The 26,506-nt window shown below is 37.5% G+C and overlaps 1 protein-coding gene across 2 annotated transcripts in view; it reads right to left on the bottom strand.

Annotated features, from left to right (window-relative positions):
- The window catches only part of LOC124548783 (protein GPR107), a 185,598-nt gene that overhangs the window by 37,631 nt on the left and 121,461 nt on the right, over positions 1-26,506 (bottom strand). For both annotated transcript variants that reach the window (XM_047125195.1, XM_047125194.1), the window contains exons 7-11: positions 21,908-22,041; positions 10,723-10,872; positions 3,732-3,849; positions 3,516-3,643; positions 3,269-3,410 (exon numbers count right to left, since the gene is read on the bottom strand). In XM_047125195.1, the coding sequence (XP_046981151.1) occupies positions 3,269-3,410; positions 3,516-3,643; positions 3,732-3,849; positions 10,723-10,872; positions 21,908-22,041 (672 nt within the window). The remainder of the gene's footprint in view (positions 1-3,268; positions 3,411-3,515; positions 3,644-3,731; positions 3,850-10,722; positions 10,873-21,907; positions 22,042-26,506) is intronic.

Below are 26,506 nucleotides of genomic sequence, written 5' to 3'. Positions count from 1 at the left end.
AAGATCTATAGGGAGGTGCTGATTGCTGCAAAGAAGTCATTTAATGACAAAATAATAAATAATGCAGAGAATAAAAGCAAAGCAGTCTGGGATGACAATTTTAAATTAAATGTAGATGGCACCTCTGTAGACTGTGTAACAAATGGAAAATTTCTAGGAATTAATATTGATTCTCAGTTGAAGTGGTGTGAACACACAAAGGTACTTGCAAACAGGATGTCATCAGCATGTTATGCCCTTAGAATCCTAACATCAGTGTGTAACATGCAATGTCTTTTAGTTACATATTATTCATATGTACACTCAATTCTTAGCTATGGCATTCTTTTTTGGGGAACAAACACACAAAATATGAACACAATTTTCAAACTCCAGAAGAGAGCCATTAGAATAATAACCAAAAATACTACTCAAGCTCATTGTAAAGATCCGTTCAAAACAGTGGGGATTTTAACTGCTCCATGTGAATACATTTAACAGTCAGTTGTACACATCAAAAATAACATTGGTAATTACTGCACAAACAGCTCTGTCCATGACCATGCAAGAAGAAGTAGACTCAACCAACATTTACCAAGAAAATATGAACATAAAACTCGAAACAGCATTTTCTACCAAGGAATAAAACTGTACATTAAATTACCAAAAGAGATTAAAGAAATTGCAAAAATAAACTTATTTAAAAAGGTAGCTAAAAAGAACCTGTTATGCAATACATTTTATGCTTTGAAGAATTATTTATATAAAACAGAGTAGGGGTTTGATAAAAAAATGTTATACAAATAAATGATAATAACGATTATAAAACATCCAACATTCCACATAACACCTCCAAATTATGTTTTTCTCCTTCTTTTTTCTTTTCTAGAAATACTTACTCCCAAGTTATGCATAGCACAATACTTACACCTCTTCCTCTTTCTGAGCTCAACATCTCACTCATTATAGAGGGACGCTCAATCAGTTTTTCAGGATAGCAAATGGGAAGCTGTGGTACAGAAAATGGCCCAGAGATCATCAATGTGTGTGTGTGTGTGTGTGTGTGTGTGTGTGTAGTATGTAGTGAGTGAAGTGTTATGAAACAATGTGTGTGTAGTATGCAGTGACTAATAGTGAGATATGAGTGAACAGTGTGGTATTACATTATTTAGTAAGTTATTTGTAAAAAAAGCATTGTATACCAGGAGTAAAATCTAATTATTGTCTCTGACTAGAAGTCTGTAAATATATGTCTATACTAATTAGCTTATTTTAAATTGGTCTAAACTTGTAAATATTTTGACATGTCCTATATCCTTGTAAAAAGAGATCGACGGATGACTAAAGCTGCTGCTGCTGCTGCTGCTGCTGCTGCTACTACTACTACTACTACTACTACTACTACTACTGTGCTGTGACACCAGAGTCTACTGCAGCAGCTGCAGCCACTGTGATGGACAATCACCAGGTGATGGTTGATAAAATAGCCACAAATCTGAACACTAGTGATGGCCCAACATTTAAGACTGTTAAATAAGTGCTTAGGTTTTGCTAAGTGTCTGCAATGTAAGTGCCATGGCATGTCACTCCATAACAAAAGAGTGATGCTTTGATGCCTGTGGAGAAACTGCTTTGAAGCAGATGAGGGTAGCTTCCTTATGAAAATCACCACAGAACATGGAACCATTACCATCAACATAAAACCAAGAACGCAAACAAGGAATGGTACCATTCCTTATCTCCAAATTCCAAGAAGATCTATGAATAGCCATCTGCAGAGAAGATTATGCTGACTGTCATTTGATACGTGAGGCTTGGTGCCATTCCTCATCTCCAAAGTCCAAGATGATCTATGAACAACCATCTGCAGAGAAGATTATGGTGACTGTCATTTGATATGAGAGGCATTATCCTGCAGCACAGCACACCCAGTGGAAATACCATCATCACTGCACATATTTTGATTTGTTGAAAAATCATCTTCCGCCTGCAGTCAGATCAAACTGATGAAAACACATTTGACTACATGTGTCATTTTGCAATATTGCATAATGCTGTCACCATCACTAATCTTCACTCTGCTACTCTTACACATCCACTATACTCACCAATCCTCCTCCCCGTAAGATTCGCCACCAATAACTTCTTGCACTTCCCGAGTGTTGTAGAAAGTGTGATGAACGTGACTGAGACTACGCCGGAAAACGATAGAGTGGTGATGCACTTTTGTTCAATACATCATAGGTAAAATAAATAAATAAATAAGGTTTTGTGTGTGTTCTCCCGTTGCTGCTTGGTGAGTAGATTTTTTTTATCTGTCCATTTACATTATAGTGTAGTCTGCTTTCAGGCACCACACTCACAACTTTGAGAAGCTATTTTCTTTCATTTATGCATCGAATTGGCACATGTGCCAGTGATAGTTCTTATTTGGTCAAGAACTGACCAGATCTTGCATGGAAATTCAAAGCCAGATGGTTCGGTCGATATGCACAGTATCTTAAGTTATTATTTCGTAGTATTAATCTGCCATATGTGTCCCCAGCAGTCATTAGTATTAACACCTTTGAGAACTAATATCCTTGCAGTTTCCTTTACTGATGATGGGAATATCTTCATGAACAGGGAGGTGAGGATTTTTCTGTAGTTTTCTGTACTTAGTACGAGTGGACTTTCCTCCACAGTGAAGGAGGTGGTACGTGGCTAAGTATGGGTTGCCAGAATGTAAGTCATGTTCTGATTGTACCAATGATAAGACAAATAGTATGACTGAGCTCTATGTCAACAAGTCTTGTGTGAGTACTATTCATCAGAGGTGGGGAGCAATAGTCCACAATATGGTAAACCAATCCCAGAGCTAAAGTACAGAGTTTGATGCAGAGGATCTCCATGATGTGCCATTGAGTTTTCTTAAGAACATTATTTTTATTTTGGCATCTGTTCTTAGCAGATGTTGTTTGTAACCGTGTGTCCTAACAAGCTCGACAGCTACATATTTTGAGTTTCAGTTATGTCTCTGAGTAGCCTTCCTTCAAAGTAGACCATGAGCTCTTTGTTAGCTAACATGTTATTGTACTAGGATTATTGTCATTAAAAGTTAAGGTATATTTAAATCACCACCTCAGCCATAGTTTAGAAAATGCTCCAATTTTAATGCCCAGTGCCATTCATTAAAACCACCAGGTGATTGTGCAACATGACTCATCTGTAAATTATCAACAAATTTGGCTGTAGAAATATGCAGAACACCCATAAAATTGCTTCATAAATATTAAAAACTTCAACAAACCTTCAATAAATACACAATAACCCTGGTGAAGTAAATATAGCACACAATCATTATATAAAAATGACGAAAAAGCTTCAATTTGCGCAAATTTATTGCTGCCTTTCCATCAGTATGAGATGCTTCCTGTAGGTGCCTAATAGACCTGGAAATAATTAAACATGGTATCAGTAAATATTCCTTACACAAGGATACTGATTTCACATTACTAAAGAAAACATTCAGTATACTAAATTAATAGCTAACACACCATACGACTGGAAACAGAATTGCTCCGCAGCAAAGGAGATCAAGTATAAACACAACTCTCCATATTCTATGTTCTACTGCTCCTTCTTCTGATTCATCAATAATTATCTCAGCTACATTTGCTAGGACCTGCAAGCACAATTGATGAAATCATTACCAATAACAGATAACTTACTTAAACAACAATTAACAAAATATTCATGTCTTTGTACCTTACCTGCAAAGGAATAACAATCATGAATATTTTCTTGTCCTTCTCTGACAAAATATGTTTGATAAATGTCCACCCTGTTCCAACAAGAACAATTGTTATGAACAAAACTGCACCCTTCAGTCTGAAAACAGAAAAATCATTTAATTAATACCTAGAAAATTCTGAAAAAGATCATGAGAATATTACACATTAAATTATATAGTTGACTTCAACACCAGTTCTTAGTTTTACTTTCCATCTTCATGGTTATAACAATGATGTTTAATCATGCAAGTGTTTATGACATTAAAAACACAAACATAATCCATTTCCATGTGATACTCTGATTCTGGTTACATCTGATGTGATTGAGCATTGCCGCACTATTGAGTTAATCATTTGTTTCAACAATTCTTTGTTTGTAGCAACACCAGATAATAACTTTCACGCTTTCCAAACAAAAAATTCAAGCCACAGTAAGTCAGGAAAATGAGAAATAATACTCATAAATAACATCTTAACAGAATGTGTGTTGATATCAGAAGTTGTTATAAAAATGCATGAATTATATGAAGGAAGGTATTTAAATTTTATCTTCTATACACAAGTACCCCCCCCATGAACCATGGACCTTGCCGTTGGTGGGGAGGCTTGCGTGCCTCAGCGATACAGATAGCCGTACCGTAGGTGCAACCACAACGGAGGGGTATCTGTTGAGAGGCCAGACAAACGTGTGGTTCCTGAAGAGGGGCAGCAGCCTTTTCAGTAGTTGCAAGGGCAACAGTCTGGATGATTGACTGATCTGGCCTTGTAACAATAACCAAAACGGCCTTGCTGTGCTGGTACTGCGAACGGCTGAAAGCAAGGGGAAACTACAGCCGTAATTTTTCCCGAGGGCATGCAGCTTTACTGTATGATTACATGATGATGGCGTCCTCTTGGGTAAAATATTCCGGAGGTAAAATAGTCCCCCATTCGGATCTCCGGGCGGGGACTACTCAAGAGGATGTCGTTATCAGGAGAAAGAAAACTGGCGTTCTACGGATCGGAGCGTGGAATGTCAGATCCCTTAATCGGGCAGGTAGGTTAGAAAATTTAAAAAGGGAAATGGATAGGTTGAAGTTAGATATAGTGGGAATTAGTGAAGTTCGGTGGCAGGAGGAACAAGACTTCTGGTCAGGTGACTACAGGGTTATAAACACAAAATCAAATAGGGGTAATGGAGGAGTGGGTTTAATAATGAATAGGAAAATAGGAATGCGGGTAAGCTACTACAAACAGCACAGTGAACGCATTATTGTGGCCAAGATAGATACGAAGCCCACACCTACTACAGTAGTACAAGTTTATATGCCAACTAGCTCTGCAGATGACGAAGAAATTGAAGAAATATATGATGAAATAAAAGAAATTATTCAGATTGTGAAGGGAGACGAAAATTTAATAGTCATGGGTGACTGGAATTCGAGTGTAGGAAAAGGGAGAGAAGGAAACATAGTAGGTGAATATGGATTGGGGGACAGAAATGAAAGAGGAAGCCGCCTGGTAGAATTTTGCACAGAGCACAACATAATCATAACTAACACTTGGTTTAAGAATCATGAAAGAAGGTTGTATACATGGAAGAACCCTGGAGATACTAAAAGGTATCAGATAGATTATATAATGGTAAGACAGAGATTTAGGAACCAGGTTTTAAATTGTAAGACATTTCCAGGGGCAGATGTGGACTCTGACCACAATCTATTGGTTATGACCTGTAGATTAAAACTGAAGAAACTGCAAAAAGGTGGGAATTTAAGGAGATGGGACCTGGATAAACTGAAAGAACCAGAGGTTGTACAGAGATTCAGGGAGAGCATAAGGGAGCAATTGACAGGAATGGGGGAAATAAATACAGTAGAAGAAGAATGGGTAGCTTTGAGGGATGAAGTAGTGAAGGCAGCAGAGGATCAAGTAGGTAAAAAGATGAGGGCTAGTAGAAATCCTTGGGTAGCAAAAGAAATATTGAATTTAATTGATGAAAGGAGAAAATATAAAAATGCAGTAAGTGAAACAGGCAAAAAGGAATACAAACGTCTCAAAAATGAGATCGACAGGAAGTGCAAAATGGCTAAACAGGGATGGCTAGAGGACAAATGTAAGGATGTAGAGGCCTATCTCACTAGGGGTAAGATAGATACCGCCTACAGGAAAATTAAAGAGACCTTTGGAGATAAGAGAACGACTTGTGTGAATATCAAGAGCTCAGATGGAAACCCAGTTCTAAGCAAAGAAGGGAAAGCAGAAAGGTGGAAGGAGTATATAGAGGGTCTATACAAGGGCGATGTACTTGAGGACAATATTATGGAAATGGAAGAGGATGTAGATGAAGATGAAATTGGAGATACGATACTGCGTGAAGAGTTTGACAGAGCACTGAAAGACCTGAGTCGAAACAAGGCCCCCGGAGTAGACAATATTCCATTGGAACTACTGACGGCCGTGGGAGAGCCAGTCCTGACAAAACTCTACCATCTGGTGAGCAAGATGTATGAAACAGGCGAAATACCCTCAGACTTCAAGAAGAATATAATAATTCCAATCCCGAAGAAAGCAGGTGTTGACAGATGTGAAAATTACCGAACTATCAGCTTAATAAGTCACAGCTGCAAAATACTAACACGAATTCTTTACAGACGAATGGAAAAACTAGTAGAAGCCAACCTCGGGGAAGATCAGTTTGGATTCCGTAGAAACACTGGAACACGTGAGGCAATACTGACCTTACGACTTATCTTAGAAGAAAGATTAAGGAAAGGCAAACCTACGTTTCTAGCATTTGTAGACTTAGAGAAAGCTTTTGACAATGTTGACTGGAATACTCTCTTTCAAATTCTGAAGGTGGCAGGGGTAAAATACAGGGAGCGAAAGGCTATTTACAATTTGTACAGAAACCAGATGGCAGTTATAAGAGTCGAGGGACATGAAAGGGAAGCAGTGGTTGGGAAGGGAGTAAGACAGGGTTGTAGCCTCTCCCCGATGTTGTTCAATCTGTATATTGAGCAAGCAGTAAAGGAAACAAAAGAAAAATTCGGGGTAGGTATTAAAATTCATGGAGAAGAAATAAAAACTTTGAGGTTCGCCGATGACATTGTAATTCTGTCAGAGACAGCAAAGGACTTGGAAGAGCAGTTGAATGGAATGGACAGTGTCTTGAAAGGAGGATATAAGATGAACATCAACAAAAGCAAAACAAGGATAATGGAATGTAGTCTAATTAAGTCGGGTGATGCTGAGGGAATTAGATTAGGAAATGAGGCACTTAAAGTAGTAAAGGAGTTTTGCTATTTGGGGAGCAAAATAACTGATGATGGTCGAAGTAGAGAGGATATAAAATGTAGGCTGGCAATGGCAAGGAAAGCGTTTCTGAAGAAGAGAAATTTGTTAACATCCAGTATTGATTTAAGTGTCAGGAAGTCATTTCTGAAAGTATTCGTATGGAGTGTAGCCATGTATGGAAGTGAAACATGGACGATAAATAATTTGGACAAGAAGAGAATAGAAGCTTTCGAAATGTGGTGCTACAGAAGAATGCTGAAGATTAGATGGGTAGATCACATAACTAATGAGGAAGTATTGAATAGGATTGGGGAGAAGAGAAGTTTGTGGCACAACTTGACCAGAAGAAGGGATCGGTTGGTAGGACATGTTCTGAGGCATCAAGGGATCACCAATTTAGTATTGGAGGGCAGCGTGGAGGGTAAAAATCGTAGAGGGAGACCAAGAGATGAATACACTAAGCAGATTCAGAAGGATGTAGGTTGCAGTAGGTACTGGGAGATGAAAAAGCTTGCACAGGATAGAGTAGCATGGAGAGCTGCATCAAACCAGTCTCAGGACTGAAGACCACAACAACAACAACAACATACACAAGTACTCATAATAATAATATTAACAATAATAATAATAATAATAATAATAAAGATTTTATTGTCTTTAGGCCATTAAAGTAATTGACAACATCAAATGAAGTTACAATTTATAATACAGTGTGATAAGGTATTGACTACTGAAATATTTTAGCTTCACTCACATGCTTTTCTATAAAATGTAGTAAGTGAAAATGTTTATTAAGGCAATAGCAAATACAATCAGCAAATGAACAATGATGTTGTTATGACAAGACACATCAAACTGTAGTATCATTTTTATAACATTAAGTTTTCGACAAGGTAACTCACCACAGGCTCCTCTCTGACGCAGTTAATACTTGACATAGGTGAATGAAGGGTGAAAACCACGGGACACTTATTTAGTCTTAGGTGCTCAACAGTTTTTCAGAAAATGATATCTACCTTTTGACAGGGCTTAGTCAGTCAACTTGCACATCATAAAACCAAGTGAGTAGCAGTACAGAGGCTAACAACACAGTTTTGAAATTTCGCGCAGCATGCTCAGATCCAGTCTTACGTTTTGTTGTTCTTTTGCTGTATTGGAAGTAACTTATGCCACATCAATATTTTTTGTAATATTGTAAAATAAAATGGAATTTTTGGCAAATGAAATATGCATTATTTATTAAAAATAGATTGTTTCAACAAAAATCTTATATAATTAAATGTAACTGAAAATTAAAAACAAAAAAATCTAGTATTTCAATTTTTGCTTTGTATTTTACTTCTATGCTTTAAAAGAACCAGTAAATTTATAAAAACATTCAAAGCTTAAAAATTTGGTGTACCATGAGCAACGTATGAAGGCCCATATAACACTATACTACAGTCACATTTTTGTGTGTGTGTATATCATTTGGAAAACAACCCAGCAAACTGGCAATAATCTTGCAGTAAACCGTGAATATCAAGACGTTTTCTCAAAGGCTGGAGGCTGCAACTGATTATGTATCAAGGTGTTTATTTTAACTGCATTGCTTCTACTTGAGATTTCCCTTTGCTGTGCTATGAGAGTAGGGCACATCTGTAACTGGTGAATGTATTTCTTCACCTGTCAGTCAGAGTATACATTGCAGGGTTTACATAGCAGCGTACACTTTGGTGGAATTACTTTTAATGAACATATTGATACTCTGAGTGCATTGACAAACAGCCCATCATATACATAGGGATAGTTTTGCCCATCTCACAAGTCAACAATGTACAGAAACGCTTCCATGTTTATGTAAGGTCAAAAAACTTTCTCCGGAAATTGATGATAGGTTTCTTTTGAGAACTTTCCAGGTGGTGTGGATGCCTTCATTAGCTTACGTCTTGAGGACCAAATTTGTCACTTATTTCTTGGAGACAGATTAAAATTGTTGGTAGTAGTTTTCTGGAAGGTGTTCATACATATCAGTAGTGATTATAATTTTTTTCAATAAGATTTGAAATCTCATTTTTTTTAGCCATTAATTCCATCGTATATCACAACGTCATAAACAATATACTAATAATAAAACTGTAAAACTGTCATGCCTGTGTGATTCAACATGTTAATTTCCAAAACTACTAGAAGAATCTTCACGGAGTTTTTACAAGTAACTTCAGCGTAGCTCATGGCAACTACAGGTTTTGTTTCATCAAAATCAGATCACAAAAAAAGATGTCATAATTTAAAGTGTTATCCACACAACATAAAGAAAGAAATTTATTCTTCGAAAAATAAATGGAAACAAAAAATAAAAATTGTTTACTCTTTGACGTTTGACTAAATCATACTTGTGAAATGCTTTTATTGACTGATATGTTCTACATAATATGATTCAACATAATAAATACAATCCTCAACATATTTAATCCATACTTCCACACCAATATTATTAAATGTAGCAGTAACTCACTCTGTTAAATTTTCAAGACCAAGCTGCTGAAGTGATTTCAATTAAATTTGGTATGGAGATAGCTTGAGCACTGAGGAAGACCATAGGCTACTTTAGAGGGGAAAAAAATTATCCCTGAGAGTGTGAAATAGGGGAGGGGGGAACATCTTTTGTTACATCAGTATGCGAACTCAGCCCACACACCTCCGCTCACACCACTTGGCAGTAATGTTGTGCATGCCACTGCATCGTGCTTTTGGACACGGAGTGGGGAGGGGGGTTGTCACACCCGTCATTAACTATGCTTACCAGAACAGTTAGATAAACAGGGCAGGTGACACTCCTGCATGTACAACAGCTTAGTTACTCACAATAACTCGTTAAAACAAAACTACAGACATGTGAGCACAGCCATTAGTATCAGGTAACTGCAAGACATAAACAGTCTCTTCATCAAAATTACATCCGCTGTCCTAGCACGCACAAGTCAATAGTACACAGAAGCTTTGGCTGTACTAGTGTTAGTACATTTCAGGAAATCAAAGTGATCCTCATTTTTTGCCATCTTTGCATGAGATTTGAGGTCAACCGTTGATCACTTCTACTGCTGCCAATACACACTTCACCTTAAATCCACAAAGATAAGATGTTAGAAATTAAGCCTTGTACAGAGGCCTGTAGAAAATCATTTTTCTCTCACACTGTTTGCAAGCTGGCTAGGAAAGGAAATGATGATTAGTGGTATGTGGTACCCTCTGCTATGCGCCCTACAGTCGTTAGTGAAGTATGTATGTAGATGTATTTCTGTTTGTATTCCACCTCTGAAGACACAACATCAACAGGGCACTTAAATCCTAATTCACTCTTCTCTTTGCAGCAGAACCATTCAGACTCGATTAGCATTCAGCTGTCCCACAGATGAGACAGAATGGAAGTCTCTATTTGCATCCAGAACACAGCCAACAGACATAATTGAAAATGAAGAATCACAAAATTTTAGATTTGGCAACTGGAGGAAAAAGGTACGACGATCAAATGGAAAAATGTAATGACAATGAGAACAACAAAAATGAGACTTATAAATCACTTGTGTGTGTGTGTGTGTGTGTGTGTGTGTGTGTGTGTGTGTGTGTGTGTGTGTGGGGGCGCGCGCGTGCACGCACGTGTGGTCCAATTTCTATTAAACAAAATAAAACTATATTTTACAGTCTTACTTACAAATGAGCAATGTAGTATAGTATTGCCCAAGCTGCAATATGTTCACCTTTTGTCTGTATGAAGTGATAATTTATCCCATGGAACATTAGGGATAATGATTTTAAGTACACAAGAATAGCCATCAGATAATGTATCTTGAAGACTGGATGCCTGCAAACAACATACAATTGTTAGAAAATGGCAAAATTTCGGAACCAATCAGTTACAATCAAATGATGTATAATTTAATCATCCAAATTAGAAAACATTATTAATATTATTTTAATTTGTGCATTGCTATCAGTGTTGCTTTTGTAAAAGAGAAAGAAACTGCCTTCAGTCACAAATCATGATTTTTATTTCAATACATGCATTTCAAGCCTTGGAGCTCATCTTCAGCTGCCTGATCAATCTCAGTCCTTTTTTTTTCTTTTCTTTTTTAAATTTACGTTGGTACTGGTCTTTTTCTACTAGTGGTTATGTAGTTTTTAAGCATGGCATGAACAGACATATTTACATACACATACATACTTTTGAACTCATACAAATGTGCTGAGAGACGAAAAGTGTGCACATTTATGTAAACATGTCTACTCATATTGTGCTTAAAAATTGTGTATCCACTATCTAGGGAGTAAATCTGGTCGGGAGAGGGGGGGGGGGGGGGGGAGAGATATCACAAAACTGATACGTTGGTCCATGAGGCAGGAGGAGGCGAGAATGAAGTGTGGAGAGAGGTAGAGAGAGAGGCAGAAAAGGATAGATGGTATCTGTAGGGAGAGGGGGGGGGGGGGGGAGGGGGCAATTACAGGGTAGAGTGGACCACAGTGTACGGGTGTGGGAGTAATAGGGTTTACAATGACAGGAGAGGAAATGATGAGAACAAGAGATTGAGAAGAGAGCACCCTATGACGCAGACTAGCACAGGTTTAGGTCAGAGGGGACTGTGAAAATGAAGGATGTGTTGGACTGAAAGTTCCCGCTTCTGGAGTTCAAAGGAGCTAATGGTGGAGAAAGAGGATGAGCCAAATGGTAGGGTTACTTAAGCAACTGCTGAAGTCACTGATGTTGTGTTATGCACGATTTTCAGCAACTGAGTGATAAAGTTTCCCGTAACAGTTCTACAGCGCTCCTTAAAGTACACAAAAACCTGGTTAATTACTTAAGTGGTTCTTGGGAATAACTCCAGATAATGCAGTCAATGCATAATATTTGTATGAGTCAGTGTCTAATGAAAACTGTGGGGACCCTACAATCACATCCACAGCTGAAGTGGTGCCTCAAAGAAATTTGCAACTACTATTACATCATCCAGCATTATGACCGAGACCTACTTAAGTGGTTAATATATCGGGAAAGTACAAATACAGCACAGTTCATTACTATAACCACCTAGAATGTTGCACAGAACACCATGGATTGCATATAAAGTGGCTGCTTCCACATGTGATCCCACCTCTTATCGGGAGGACTGCATCTCTAACTGCATTGCAGTCATTGGGACAGGTCTGACAACTGTTACCCACTTTGGAATAACCAGTGAGGTGCTTGATTGTCAAAATAGATTGCATAGGGATGAAAAAATGGGTGGGTGACTTTGGGAAATGGGTATAGGATTAGGATTTTGGGAAGGATATCCCGCACATCAGATCCCAGCGAGAAATAGGTGAAGCCTTGATGAAGGATGTGATTACTGTTTTTGAGACTTAGGTGATACTGGATATACTGGTTTTTGGCTGGTTAACAGTGGCGATGGGTTTGTTGGTGCCACAGAAAACAAATGACACAAAAATCTGTTTCTGGATTTCCTAAATTAAACTTTTATCTCCCACTAGCAACATTAGCAGACAATGCAAGCCTACTTCAGAAAGAAGCATGAAGCATATGAAAAAACCTTTACACTAAGGAATGTTCTGGTTATCTAGAGCTGAGGAATTATTTATGATAATGCTGAGAAAAATTCAGAGCACAGGAGGCACAGCCATGTGTGAAAGTAGGCATATCTTGCATCAGCTGAGGTGCAATTACCCTGTAGCCTTCCATATCGATATGACAAGTAATTAGCTGTCTAACAGCAATAATGAAAGGCCATTCACAAAATGTGGCTAGCTGTATAGTGGCCCATCCAACTGCTCAACATTATATATACTACAAAGCTGATGACTTCAATAACTGCCTCTATTGTGCCATTGAATCCTTCCACAACAGCAAGTCATCTGAACTAAGCAGCTGGGAATTGTGTCTTCAGAATTTTATCCATTAGTGCTATTCCAGAGAGTGATTGGGGAGAGAGACAGAGACAGAGAGAGCGAGAGCGAGAGCCAGAGAGAGAGAGAGAGAGAGAGAGAGAGAGAGAGAGAGAGAGAGAGAGAGAGAGATAGGGGGGTGAGGTTGGGGGATGGAAGTTACCATTGCCAGTACTAATTAGTTAATATTTAGTATTCACAAGAGAGACCAATCATGGCTACACACAGGTAGCACTAAGTATCTATGGCCATATGACAAGTAGCCTTCACATACAGACAAAAAATCTGTGGAGGGCTTTAATTTATAAAATGTATAGACTGAATATTGTGAGAAAATAACACTATATATCAAAACATTAAAGCCTAAATGTCACGTGCTTGTTGGCAAACTGACTGCTCTCAGGTAGACATTACATAAACAAGCATGTCAATCTGTATGTATGTTCAGAACTACAATGTCAAAGTTTTTTCAAACTAGAAGAAATCTTAAAATAACATACCATAGCCCCTATTGGTTAAAATATTAAAAAATTAAAGAAACTCAAACTAGGAGCATTGTTATGAGCATATTTCAGCACCTTTATTTTAGATGACATTTAATGTTGCAAAAAATAGTCAAATTAGCAAATTCCATCAAAAAATACAAAGAAGGAAACCAAGCCACTACATAGGAGCTCTGACCTAAGAAACCTCTTAAGACATAGTTTGTCACCTGAGAATTATACACCAGAAAACCTTTTATAGCAGATAAATAATGCTACCAATTAAAAGAATATCATAAATGTGAGATAAGATCTGTCATAAAGGGAAGTTAAAAAATTTTTGTTAATGAACATATAATTTAATACAAAATTATTACTAGAAAAAAATGTTCTCTGGCCATCTTCTTCACACAGCAAATGGGGAATTGAAATACAATAAGGTGTGAGGAATTTGCTTAAGTTTTTCTGCTAGACAACACTAAAAACGTGCACATCACAAAACTGAGGCAGTTAAAAGCAAAGGCAAGTGAGTGACAAAATCACTTTTCTGAGAAAATGAGCTTCCAAGTTTGAATTAAATTTAAAATTCTATATCTTTTGTTATATTGTTTATGGTACCCATCATATGAAGTGGTTATTAAGCTGTACATACCGTGTCAGTGAATTAAACTGAGAATGTTGTGCTCAGATGTAATCTAATCAGCAGTTACGCATCCCTCCCTTTCTTTTCTCTGAGGATGTTACTTACATCCCTTTGACTCTCATTAATGTCAGGTTTTAATGACACACAAGAATGTAATACACTATTTTGTCCCATTTTCATGTATTCCAATAATCTATACACGTATCTTTCATTCATTATACATATTATGGAGTAGATAAGACAAATGAATAAACAATGTTACGTACAGAAACATAGATCTTCCAGCAAGCACATACGCAAAACAAATACTCCCATTTGTTTTTACTAAGGGAAATGTCTATTCAGAATCCCATACAGTATCATCAGAATAAACAGCATCATCAACAGATTGTGTGCTTCTCCCTCCACTTGCTGGTGATCTCTTATATGATTTGGAAACAGATGATTTTTGATTTGTGCTTCAAGATTTGTACAGAATGGATGGTAAACTGGAGGCACAAATAGACATAACTGCTAGCAGATTCTGATATTGCTCTGTTACAGCAGGTGGTGACAGTATATCCAACTGTATTATTGCTGAACTTCGTTATCATAGGATTCAACTTCTTAAGTAAATGCAATCAGAACTCAGGTCATCACTGAAAGTAGTCTTATAAAACATTCCATACAGTAGTGGTCTGATATCAGGAACTTGTGGTCAACGGTCTTCAGTGAAGTGTACTTCACAGTATACATCCAAAACTTAATGATGTTGTTTTCCTTGTACTAAGTCTTGCGTGGTCACTAAAGGCAATGAGGGTCAATACAGACTGAGGAAGTTTTCGTACATACCTCAGCAAACCATCAACACTTAAGATAAAATAAAGTGCTCTCACCAAAGGTATTAACATAATCTTTGCTAAATATGAAACTTCCAGGCAGATTAAAACTGTGTGCCGGACCGAGACTCAAACTCGGGACCTTTGCCTTTCACGGGCAAGTGCTCTACCAACTGCGCTACCCAAGCACGACTCACGCCCCTTCCTCACAGCTTTACTTCTGCCAGTACCTCGTCTCCTACCTTCCAAACTTTACAGAAGCCTATATAAGACAACAAATGTCTAGTGCAGTTGAAAGATTGCTTACTGCTGCTACAATGGCAGGTTATCAAGATTTAAGTGAGTATAAACATGGTGTTATAGTCGCCGAATGAGAGATGGGACACAGCATCTCTGAGGTAGTAATGAAGTAGGAATTTTCCCGTACGATCATTTCACAAGTGTACCGCGAATATCAGGAATTTGGTAAAACATCAAACGTCAGACACCACTGGGGCCAGAAAAGGATCCTGGAAGAATGGGACCAATGACTAATAAAGAGAATTTTTCAATGTCAATGAAATGCAACCTTTCCGCAGATTGCTGCCCATTTCAATGCTGGTCCATCTACAAGTGTCAGCGTGCAACCCATTCAATCACACATCATTGATATGAGCTTTTGGAGTTGAAGGCGTACTTGTACCCTTTATGACTGCACAGCACAAAACTTTATGCCTCGCCTGGGCCCGTCAACACTGATATTGGACTGATGATGACTGAAAACATGTTGCCTGGTCGCACGAGTCTTGCTTCAAATTGTATCGAGCAGATGGGCATATACGGGTTGAAGACAACCTCATGAATCTATGGACCCCGCATGTTAGTAAGGGACTGTTCAAGCTGGTGGAGGCTCTATAATGGTGTGGGGCATGTGTAGTTGGAATGACATAGGACCCATGACACGTCTAGATATGACTGTGACAGGTGACATGTACGTAACCATCTTGTCTGATCACCTGCACCCATCCATCATTCCGATGGAGTTGGGCAATTTCAGCAGGACAATGCGACACCCCACACATCCAGAATTGCTAGAGAGTGACACCAGGAACACTTTTCTGAGTTTAAACACTTCCGCTGGCCACCAAACTCCCCAGACATGAACATGATTGAGCATATTTGGGATGCCTTGCAATGTGCTGTTCAGAAGAGATCTCCTTGCCCCCGTACTCTAACGGATTATGGACAGCCGTGAAGGATTCATGGTGTCAGTTCTCTTCAGCACTACTTCAGACAGTAGTAGAGTCCATGCCACGCCTTTCGAAGGCAAGTGCTCTACCATCTGAGCTACCCAAGCACGACTCAGAAATAGCAAAGCTAGTCAGCTGATTGCATGCTATTGTCATGAGCATCTACAAAAAGTGCTTGAAGGATGGTAAAACAAGGAGGAGGTGACAAGGTGTTGGACATCTACACATCGTCACAGAACGTGGAGGACACAGGCTTGCCTGCTCTATAAAGCACGACAGGCAGTCATCTGTGGCAGATCTGATGACAGAGTACAATGCAAGTGCAGGCACAAGTGTTTTTGAAACACTCCATTTAGCGCATATTGTTGAACATGGGAGCTCTGCAACAGACAACCCCTGCGTGTTACCACATTGACCCACTAATATTGTGCATTACAAGTAAAGTGGGTATGGGATCATTGAAATTGGACTGTGGATTGATGAAAACATGTCATCTGGTCACATAAATCATGTTTCTTGATACACCAGATCAACTGTCATGTCTGGATAGACCGTAGTCCAAGCAATCAGCTGGTGAGAATAGCATTATCTTATGGGGGATATTCACCTGGGCTTCCATAGGGCATGTGATAGTAATCAAAGGCACCATGACAGCTGTGGACTGCTCAAAAATTACTGAAGATCACCTGCACGCCTTTACGCTTGACATCATCTTAAGGCGATGGCATCTCCCAGTAGGATATCTGTTCATGCCATGAGGACAGAATCATGGTACAGTTGTTTTATGAACTTATATTGGTGTCTTGATCACCAATTTGATCTGATCTGAACCCAATGGAACACATTTGAGGCACTGTTGGGCCCGATGTCAGCACCCACAAACCACTGGGCCATAATTCATGGGAATTGCATGATGTGACCAGTGTGTAGACATCTGGTTCCACTTAACTCTTTATATCTACCAAGCACTTGTTGAATCCGTGCCACACGTAATCTCTGCTATATTTTGTTCCAAAGGAATACATTGTTGGACTGTGAAGCAGGCAGTCATAATGTTTTGGCTAATCATCTCCATCCAATCTTCTCAAAAGTGTTTGACAAAGATACGTACAGTAGAATACTTACTTTTTAACTAAGCAGAACTTGCTGAATGCCATTCAGATTTGTAAGAGATTTTCCACATAGAAAGCAAGACAAGACCCACAAATGAAATGCTGGCAGAGCTAAACATTAAAAATGATCTATTCAGCCTTTAATAAAAAATTTAGCAAACTGAAGTATTATGGGATTAATGGCATTCATCTTGCATGGATGGAGTCTTTCCTTCATAACAGAGAGCAGAGCGTCTCACTGACAAGACTGTACAGGTCTGGAAGTAACCTTAGAATGGGGCAACATAATGTGTGGGCTCCCACAAAGATCAGCGTTGGGCACACTCTTGTTCTTAATCTACAGTACATGAATTACTCTTGGATCACTTGAAAGAGTGGTTCAAAAATTGAAATGTTTGCTGATGATGTGGTTCACAGTTAACAGCTCAAATCTCAAGAAGACTAAGACTCATATTATGCATCACATAAAACAGTTTCAAACACTGAAACTAGACACTAAAAGTAACACACTAAATGAAATGAACTTCCTTGGGGGTTAGATGGATGACAAGTTGAAATGAGGTCAGTACACACATAAAATAAATAAGAAATTCAGTTCAGCACGTTCTTTTCTCAGAAGCATTTCTTAGTGTGCTGACTTAATGACTAGGGGTAGCATCTTTGAATAGTAATCAAAATGTCCTTAGTCCAGGGTTCGAACCCTACCACTGCTTACACTTTGAATAAAACCCATCATCAATGTTGCAAAAAACTTCCAGCATAAGAAGTCATCCTCATTCTGCCAATGGCCTTGTCAAAGAGGGTGGAAGGAGTGTCCAGGGCACTGTCTTGACCTAGGTGTGGGAAACTGCCCCTAATAGGAGGACAAATCAGCAATGATCAACGACACGAGGATGCAGAACACAATGGAAACCACTGCATTAAAGACACATACTGCGTATCCGCAGGGCATGTAGCCTGTAACTGAAAAAGTGTTATGATGATCTCTCCACTGGCGAAAGTTTCCAGACTAGTCCCCCATTTGGATCTCCAGGAGGTGAACATGAGGAAAAAAGAGTGAATAATCAATATAAGGGTAACATTCTACAAGCTGGGTTACAGAATGTCAAAAGTTTCAACATGGCAGGGAAACTGGAAAATCTGAGAAGGGAAATGCTAAGGCTCAATCTAGATACAGTGGGGGCAATGACTTAAAATGAAAATAAGACAAGGATTTCTGCTCAGACGAGTATAGGGTAATATCAATGACAGCAGAAAATGGTAAAACACAAGTAGGGTTCATTATAATAAGAAGGTAGGGCAGAGAGTGAGTTACTGTGAATAGTTTAATGATATGGTTGTTCTTATGAGAATCAACTCTAAATCAACACCAACAACAACATATCAGTTACACTAAGCCAAAATCACTTACTGAAGATGAAGAGACAGAGAAAGCATATGAGGATACTGAAATGGGAATACAGTACATAAAGGGAGATGAAAATCTAAAAGTTATGGGGGAGTGAAATTCGGTTGTAGGGGAAGGAGTAGAAGGAACTATTATGGGAGAATATGGGCTTGGCAGAAGTAATGAAAGAGGAGAATGACTAATTGAGTTCTGCGATAAACTTCAGCTAGTAACAGCAAATACTCTGTTTGGAAGAGTTAAATTAAAACCTGAGGTGGAAGGATGTCAATGATAAGATTTGTTGATGACATTTGCTATCTTCAGTAAAAATGAAGAATTATAGGATATGTTGATTGGAATGGACAGTCTACAAATTCAGAATATGGACTGAGAGTAAATCAAAGAAAGAAAAAAGTAATGAGAAGTTGCACAAATGAGAACAGTGAGAAAGTTAACATCAGGATTGGTGATCACGAAGTAGATGAAGTTGAGGAATTTTACTACCTAGGCAGCAAAATAACCCATGGATAGAGCAAGGAGGACATAAAAATCAGACTATCACTGGTAACAATAGTATCAACCACAGGCCTTAGTTTGGTGAGGAAGTTTCTGAGAATGTGTATTTGGAGCACAAAACTGTATGGTAGTGGAACATGGACTGAGGGAAAATTTGATCAGAAGAGAACTGAAGCATTTGAAATGCGATGCTACAGAATAATTTTGAAAATTAGGTGGACTGATAATGTAAGGAATGAGGAGGTTCTCCACAGATTCAGTGGGGAAAGGAATATTTGGAAAACACTGATAAGAAGAAGGGACAGGACAACAGGACACCTGTTAAGACATCAACATTGTACTAGAGAGAGCTGTATAAAGTAAAACCTGTAAAGGAGGACAGAGATTGGAATACAACCAGGAAATAATTGAGGACATACTTTCCAAGTGCTACAATGAGATGAAGGGGTTGGCACAGGAGAGGAATTCGTGGTGGGCCACATCAAATTAGTAAGAAGACTCAACAAAAAAAGGACAAGAGTGTTGGCTTGTTTTGCATACGTTCACTCCATGTTGTCTTATGAAATTATCTTCTGAGGTAGTGTAACAAAAGTAAATGAAATATTTATTCAGCAGAAGAAAGTAGTGTGAATACTGTGTAAAGTAGATACTGTACATCTTGCAGAAGCCTTTTTAAGGATCCTGGAATTATTAGAGTCACTCTTTGATGACCTATGTGGCTGACAGTAAACATGAGAATGAATTTTCACTCTACAGTGGAGTGTACAGCAATTGTATGAAAGACAAGGACCCAAACCATACTGGAAGATAGAAGCGAGGCACAGGTGGAAGTAAACCTGTGAGGGTAGTCAGCAAAAGACAATGCTTCCAGGATCAGGTCCTGGTCAGGTACAAAGTTTTAATCTGTCAGGAAGTTTCAATAAACATCAGTATCAGCTGTGTTCTGATTTGTACAGTCACAACATGAAACATAAAAATAATTTTCATATATACTTTGTCTCCTTTACCTTGGGTTGAAAGTGAAGTTATATATACTCTGACACATGAAATATAATACAAAGCACCCAAATGGAAATTGTTACCAGTTCAAAAGAAGATAATAATAAAAAAATACCACATTAGCCACTCTTTCCACAAATTATCTGAATATCTAGATTTAAGAATTTAAAAGTTATGTTAGTTACATGGCAACTAACAGTATTCACTGTAAAGCTGCATAACAAGTAGTAATTTACTGACAATAGCACCCAGTATTTACAGGTGTAGGCAATTTAAAAAAAAAATACTTTTGTAATCAAGTAAATATTACAGCAACCAATAAAAGGCAAACACCAGTTACGTGATATAACTGAGGAGACAGACAAGCAGTCTTCTTTCTAATTTCCTTGATTAGCTAGTGCAAACATGAGTAGCATTAATCAATATAGTGACTCTTTGCTGTTAACAGAGTATACAGATCAAGTTTCTACCATTTGTTAACCTTCTTCCACATCCCTTATGATTCTCCTTCTTCACAGGATCTACAGTACATGTTAAATGAATGACAACAAAGGAGAAATATTCTTGTATATTATAGGTTTCTGACCGACCGAGGTGGTGCAGTTGTCATCACAATGGACTCCGATTCAGGATGGTGGTGGTTTGAACCCGTGTCTGCCCATCCTGATTTAGGTTGTCCATGATTTCCCTAAATCACTTCAGGCAAATGCCAAAATTGTTTACTTTGGAAGGGCATGGCATATTTCATTTTCCATTCTTCCCTAATCCAAGATTGTGCTCTGTCTCTAACGACCTCACTGTCAACAGGATATTAAACACTTATCTCCTCCTCCTCCTCCTCCTCCAATAAGTTTCTGGGGTTTTGGTTATGATATAATGCATTTTTTTCTGTTGACACTTCATCTCTTGCTGCTGAAGACAGCAGCACAGGAATTATTGTGGATGAGACATCATTTCTGAATAATATGTTGTTTTTTTTTTTTTTTTTTTTTTTTTTTTTTTTTTTTTTTTTTTTTTTTTTTTTAAAAAAAAAGCATTTAATATTGGAGACTCAACCACCTATCGCCATAAAATATTATGTTCTTTTGTTATTTTGTACGCAATATGCGGTGATTATTTATCAAGTTGTACATATAGTATCAGTGATTTAAATTCAGAATGTTTTGTTCAGTTATGTCTTCACCAATAATCTATTTAGCACTTACACCCATCTACATTAACCCATACACATAAATCTGATTGTGTATGGCAAATGAATAAACAATGTTACATAAAGAAACAAAATATTTCCAAGTTAGTTTTTAGCAAATACACATACAAATACTTCCATTTGTTTTTACTACTGGAAAGGTCTGTTCTGAGTCCCATATAGGATCATCAGAACACATCACATCATTAGCAGATTATCTCCATTCTTCTTAATAAGTTCACTTTCTTTCATTCTACTATTTTAATGATCTGGCTGCACAAACAGATTCTCTTCTGCCAAATTCCAATGCATATAAATTGTCTGACAACAGTTTACAATACATTTCGAACTAAAGACATGTTCATTTGCACTTGCATCTCTTTGCACCCAAAGAGAAAATAGTTCTTGTTAAGCAGTTCTTTAAATAATCACTAGGAAGCAATTCAAATCATCCAAAATACCTATATCCCTTTGCCACCATCTCCGGCTTTATGGGACATAATGTCAAACAGAGCACAAACAAAACTATTAATTCTAGCAATTTAGTTTAGTAGCAGTTTTTCCTGTCTTTCTTTTTGAACTTACTTGCTTTTCCTCAAAATGAAAACCCAAAAGCATCCAGACAAGAAAAACAATAAAGCCATTGTGAAATATAATGCTGGAAGTGGCATTTCTCCTGCTGATAAGTAGTTACCATCATTATTTTCTTCTATGGATATCTACAACACACAAAAACACACCAGTCATTAATAAAAGATATATATAAGGTTATTGTCTTTTTATTAACACAAATTAAAATGTTAAATCAATGAAGGATTATGGGAAGGGATACAGAAGAACGGTAGAAAATTATAACTTTGTCGAATTTCAATACCTTTACTATAATTTAATTTTCACACATTCCATATGTGCCTACCATAATTTGTGATAATTAATCTCTGTGATTAAGATATATTTGATTACATAATTAATGCCTCTTGCTTTCTTTCCTATGGTACAACGTCTAAACTTTCCTTATTCTGCATTCATGTAGTCTGTACTTTAGTACAGAGTAACTTTGTTCTATTGCATTTTGTAACCTGTAAATTAATTTATTCTGTCGTCGAGTAACAGCCTGTGCCACATAGTGGAAAAAAGGAGAAAATAACAATAATAATTGACTGAGCCTTTCCCAGAGGACTAGAGGTAGAAATCGTTCTCAGGCAAAACATCAGATGTTGTGAAATCTCCACAACACTTCATTGTTACAACTGACATACTCAGCTGAGATGAACACACTGCTCAAGTGTGTCCACAACCCTGAGCTGTGTCTACAACCTCCTGTTTATAGCAGTCTAAGTGGGAAGCACACAAGCATAAAGGCATCAAATTTGGTGGCCAATAGCAAAAAATTCTTGTTGACAACTGAGAAGGTCCACTACACCACATGTTGGATGATGAATCAAGGATCGGCATATGATCTAAGACTGTCATTCCTCCTATGATTAGATTAGATTAGATTAATACTAGTTCCATGGATCATGAATACGATATTTCGTAATGATGTAGAACGAGTCAAATTTTCTAATACATGACATAATTAAGTTAATTTAACAACATAATTAAGTTAATATAAAAACTTTTTATTTTTTGTTTTTTTTATTTTTTTATAATTGTTTTGTTTGGTTTTTTTCTTTTTTTTTAATTTATATCTAAAAATTCCTCTATGGAGTAAAAGGAGTTGTCATTCAGAAATTCTTTTAATTTCTTCTTAAATACTTGTTGGTTATCTGTCAGTGTCAGTAAAATAAAACCTTGCGTAAAAACAAGGAGTGATTTAAGAGAGTCTACTATTTTTTTTTCTATAGTCAGATATCATACACTACTAGCCTCATACAGAGCAAGAACACTTACAAATGTTTCCTTAATTTTTTATGAATTTTTGAAATTTGAAAATTTTCATTTTTTGCTACGTTTGGGGTTAGTTATCTCAAGTGGGACTGAATATAAAACTATGATTTTTGCACAGTTTGTACACCTATATGATAGAAACATACTGTAAAAATTTCAACATTGATATCTGACTGCGAACAAAGATATGAATTTTTGAAAATGAGGCAATAATTCACATTACTCTACAACTGATCTTATGGCTGTTGCCTATTTAAATGGTTTATTGTTTCATTGTAATAAAATTTAATTGTGACATATATTTAGTTAACATTATCACCCAATATTCATTTAGTTTATTTATTTTTAATAATGCAATATTAAACAATAGGAGCTTTTCCTTTTGTTCTATGGTAATAAAAATGCCCATTTATGTTTAGGTTTATTGTCGATAAAGAAGTACATTATTGCTGGTTGTGGCATTGTTGTAGTCAGTCTGTTCTGAAACCTCTGTTGGAGCTGATTACATACTTCATAGAGAGTGTAGAATGTGTTATGTGCTTTGTTCTGTGTATAATTTGTAATTAATTTTGAGAGATTAACTGGAATGCAATAACATGGATGAACAGTGCTCTGTTGGACAGATAGCAAGTGAAGTGTGACACAAAACAGTTTCTGGTTCAGTTTCAAAAAACTTGAAAAATGTCAATGACTTTGATGAAGTTAGACAAACTTTGTTTAATTTCGAGTAAGTTCTTCTGTAACATTAGTATGTGCAAGGGCGTACCCCGGATCTGAACTGGGGTGGGGGCAGGTCATACTAGTCTCAGGAAACAAGGACTCGAGACAACATACAGCACTTATTAAATAAAACGGTAAACTAGTGAAAAACTGCTTTCAATAAACATTTTAAATATAAGAACAATAGCATAGCGAGGTGCTCGTTTAGACCGCGGGCTGAGCAGAGCGATGTAGAACAGTGCTGCATGGTAGCTCCGAGTTTTGTTTTGTGCAATCGTTGGATGCGATTTCTTGCAATGGACATCGAAAGTCCCATATGTACATAAACATCCCGTGTTGTGGGATCAGAAAAACAAACACTGCCACGACAGAGGTCTGGTATGCCAACCTTGGAATGAACTGTATAAGTACAAAAAATTAAAATAAATAACTACCAAAACTACTACAGACAAGAAACGCATAAACTTAGGTATATTATCATATTTGAGTTACATACAAATTCTATCATTTTAATAAAGAAATGATAGCCCCAGTAGTTACAGTATTCAATAAACGATTCATGGGGTAAATTTGCAATAATGACATTTGACAGGTTTTGAACACCTCTCCTCCGCTCGTCATCCTTCTTGAAGCTCCACTGTTTGCTTCTGAAACCATGCTTCAAGGCGCTGTTTTCGATTATGTCCTGGTAAAAACTCAACTGAAGGGAGATTTTGGGTCTACCTTTATCGATTAATATGTTCTGAAAGAAGGAGATGCACTGAATAACAATGTCTTCGTGTTCTAAAGGAGTTTCTTTTCTTTGGGAGAATATGCAACTTGCTCGCCAAAAATCTGAACGTGCGTTCCACTAGCACTCTAGCCGCTGATAATTTCTTGGCAAATAATCTTTCTTTGTCACTTAGTAACAATCCAGAAAATGGACTCATTAAATTATGCAAGTGAGCGAGGGCTTCAGGCAGCCCTAATGCGGCTTTTACTGAAGTGCCCGGTAGTTTTTCGGTGATGGCCAGTTTTGTGGAACTCTCTAAAAATTACTTTATAAATCACTTGCACTAAATGTCTCGCCATCTACTGCTTGTCATAACCTGCACGTCAACTGCTATTTATCTAAAGTCAGCTGTAACAAAAAAATTAATAGTTTAGGAGCAGAAAAGCATTTTACATTTAAATATGGTAGGAGAAACGATATTGTTCGTTAGAAACGTCACATAGTCATGATCCCTTACTGCCTACAAGTGAATACGCTGTTCCGTGGCGATGTAACATGCCTACGAATAGCAGAGCGGATTGCTTATCGCTTAAATTTATTATTTCTATAAAGTTCCCTGCCAGCAGTAACGTGCCGAAGGTGAAAAAATTAATCCCGGATCTGCGCGAATGAGTTTGAATACCTTCTGGGAGGTGGGGAGGAGGGGGGGGGGGGGGGGGGCGACACAGTCAGATATCACTGTTGAAATTTTTACAGTACATTGCTATCATATAGGTGTACAAACTATGCAAAAATCATATTTTTGTATTAAGTCCCACCTGAGATAATTATCCCCAAACTTTACAAAAAATGAAAATTTGCAAATTTCAAAAATTCATAAAAAATTAAGGAAACATTTGTAAGTGTTCTTGCTCTATATGAGGCTAGTAGTGTATGATATGTAACTATAGGAAAAAAATACTCTCATAAATCACTCCTTGTTTGTAATTTTTGGGCCTAAAAAGTGGATTTTTGAAAATTTGGATACCAAACTTTGGAGGTCATTTTGACTGGTTATTTTTGAATGTAGGGTATTTTTTGTAATAGACAATGTTGTAGAGGACACTTTTCTAAAAGCAATCAAGTCAATTGCAACATTGTAACTTCACCCAGAGCAGAGATATTCATATTTTTGCTAATGTCTCTAAACTGAAACATTGTCACGCACTTACAAATGAAAATGGCCACCCTTCAGTAAAGGTCCAAGATAAATTATTTTAAAAACTGTTTTGAACTTCTCAATTATAGAATAATCACATATTAAAAAATTAAAATATTTAAAAATGGTCAAGCAACGAACTTAATTTTTATAGGACCACTTCATTTGGATTTGCTGCGATAAGTTCGTCTGATGTATGACTCCCCGCCGCCACAGGGAACCATACATGCCAAACTTTTCAAGCTAAGAATGTTCTTGATTAAGCCTGGAGGAGCTTTGAATATTGTAGCTCTAGAAGATGCATTTAACTTTATGTTCCTACAGTAATCTTCCAATTTTTAAAGACATACACTGCCGTGATATGGAAAGTGGCAATCTTCTCTGATTTCTTCTTTCTTCTAGCTCCTCACATTGTCTAATATGCACAACAAATCTCTCAACCATAGGAATATAGTACAGAGGTGGCAAATCTCATTGGATAAAGCTGTCTGAATCCAAAATGGCTTGTGCTCTGTGGATCAACTTCTTAAGCATGCCACTTCGACGCCACAGACTGACAAAGCTCGTGGCCTGTAAGTATAAGTCTACATGTGTTGGCTTACAATAAGCAGCAAGGTCCAAGGTAACATCCTACACTTTCCACACCGTTCTCCCATCTCCAGCA

This window comes from Schistocerca americana, chromosome 1, assembly GCF_021461395.2.
Source record: "Schistocerca americana isolate TAMUIC-IGC-003095 chromosome 1, iqSchAmer2.1, whole genome shotgun sequence".
Classification (NCBI taxonomy): domain Eukaryota; kingdom Metazoa; phylum Arthropoda; class Insecta; order Orthoptera; family Acrididae; genus Schistocerca; species Schistocerca americana.
This window is presented reverse-complemented; position numbering and strand designations above follow the sequence as displayed.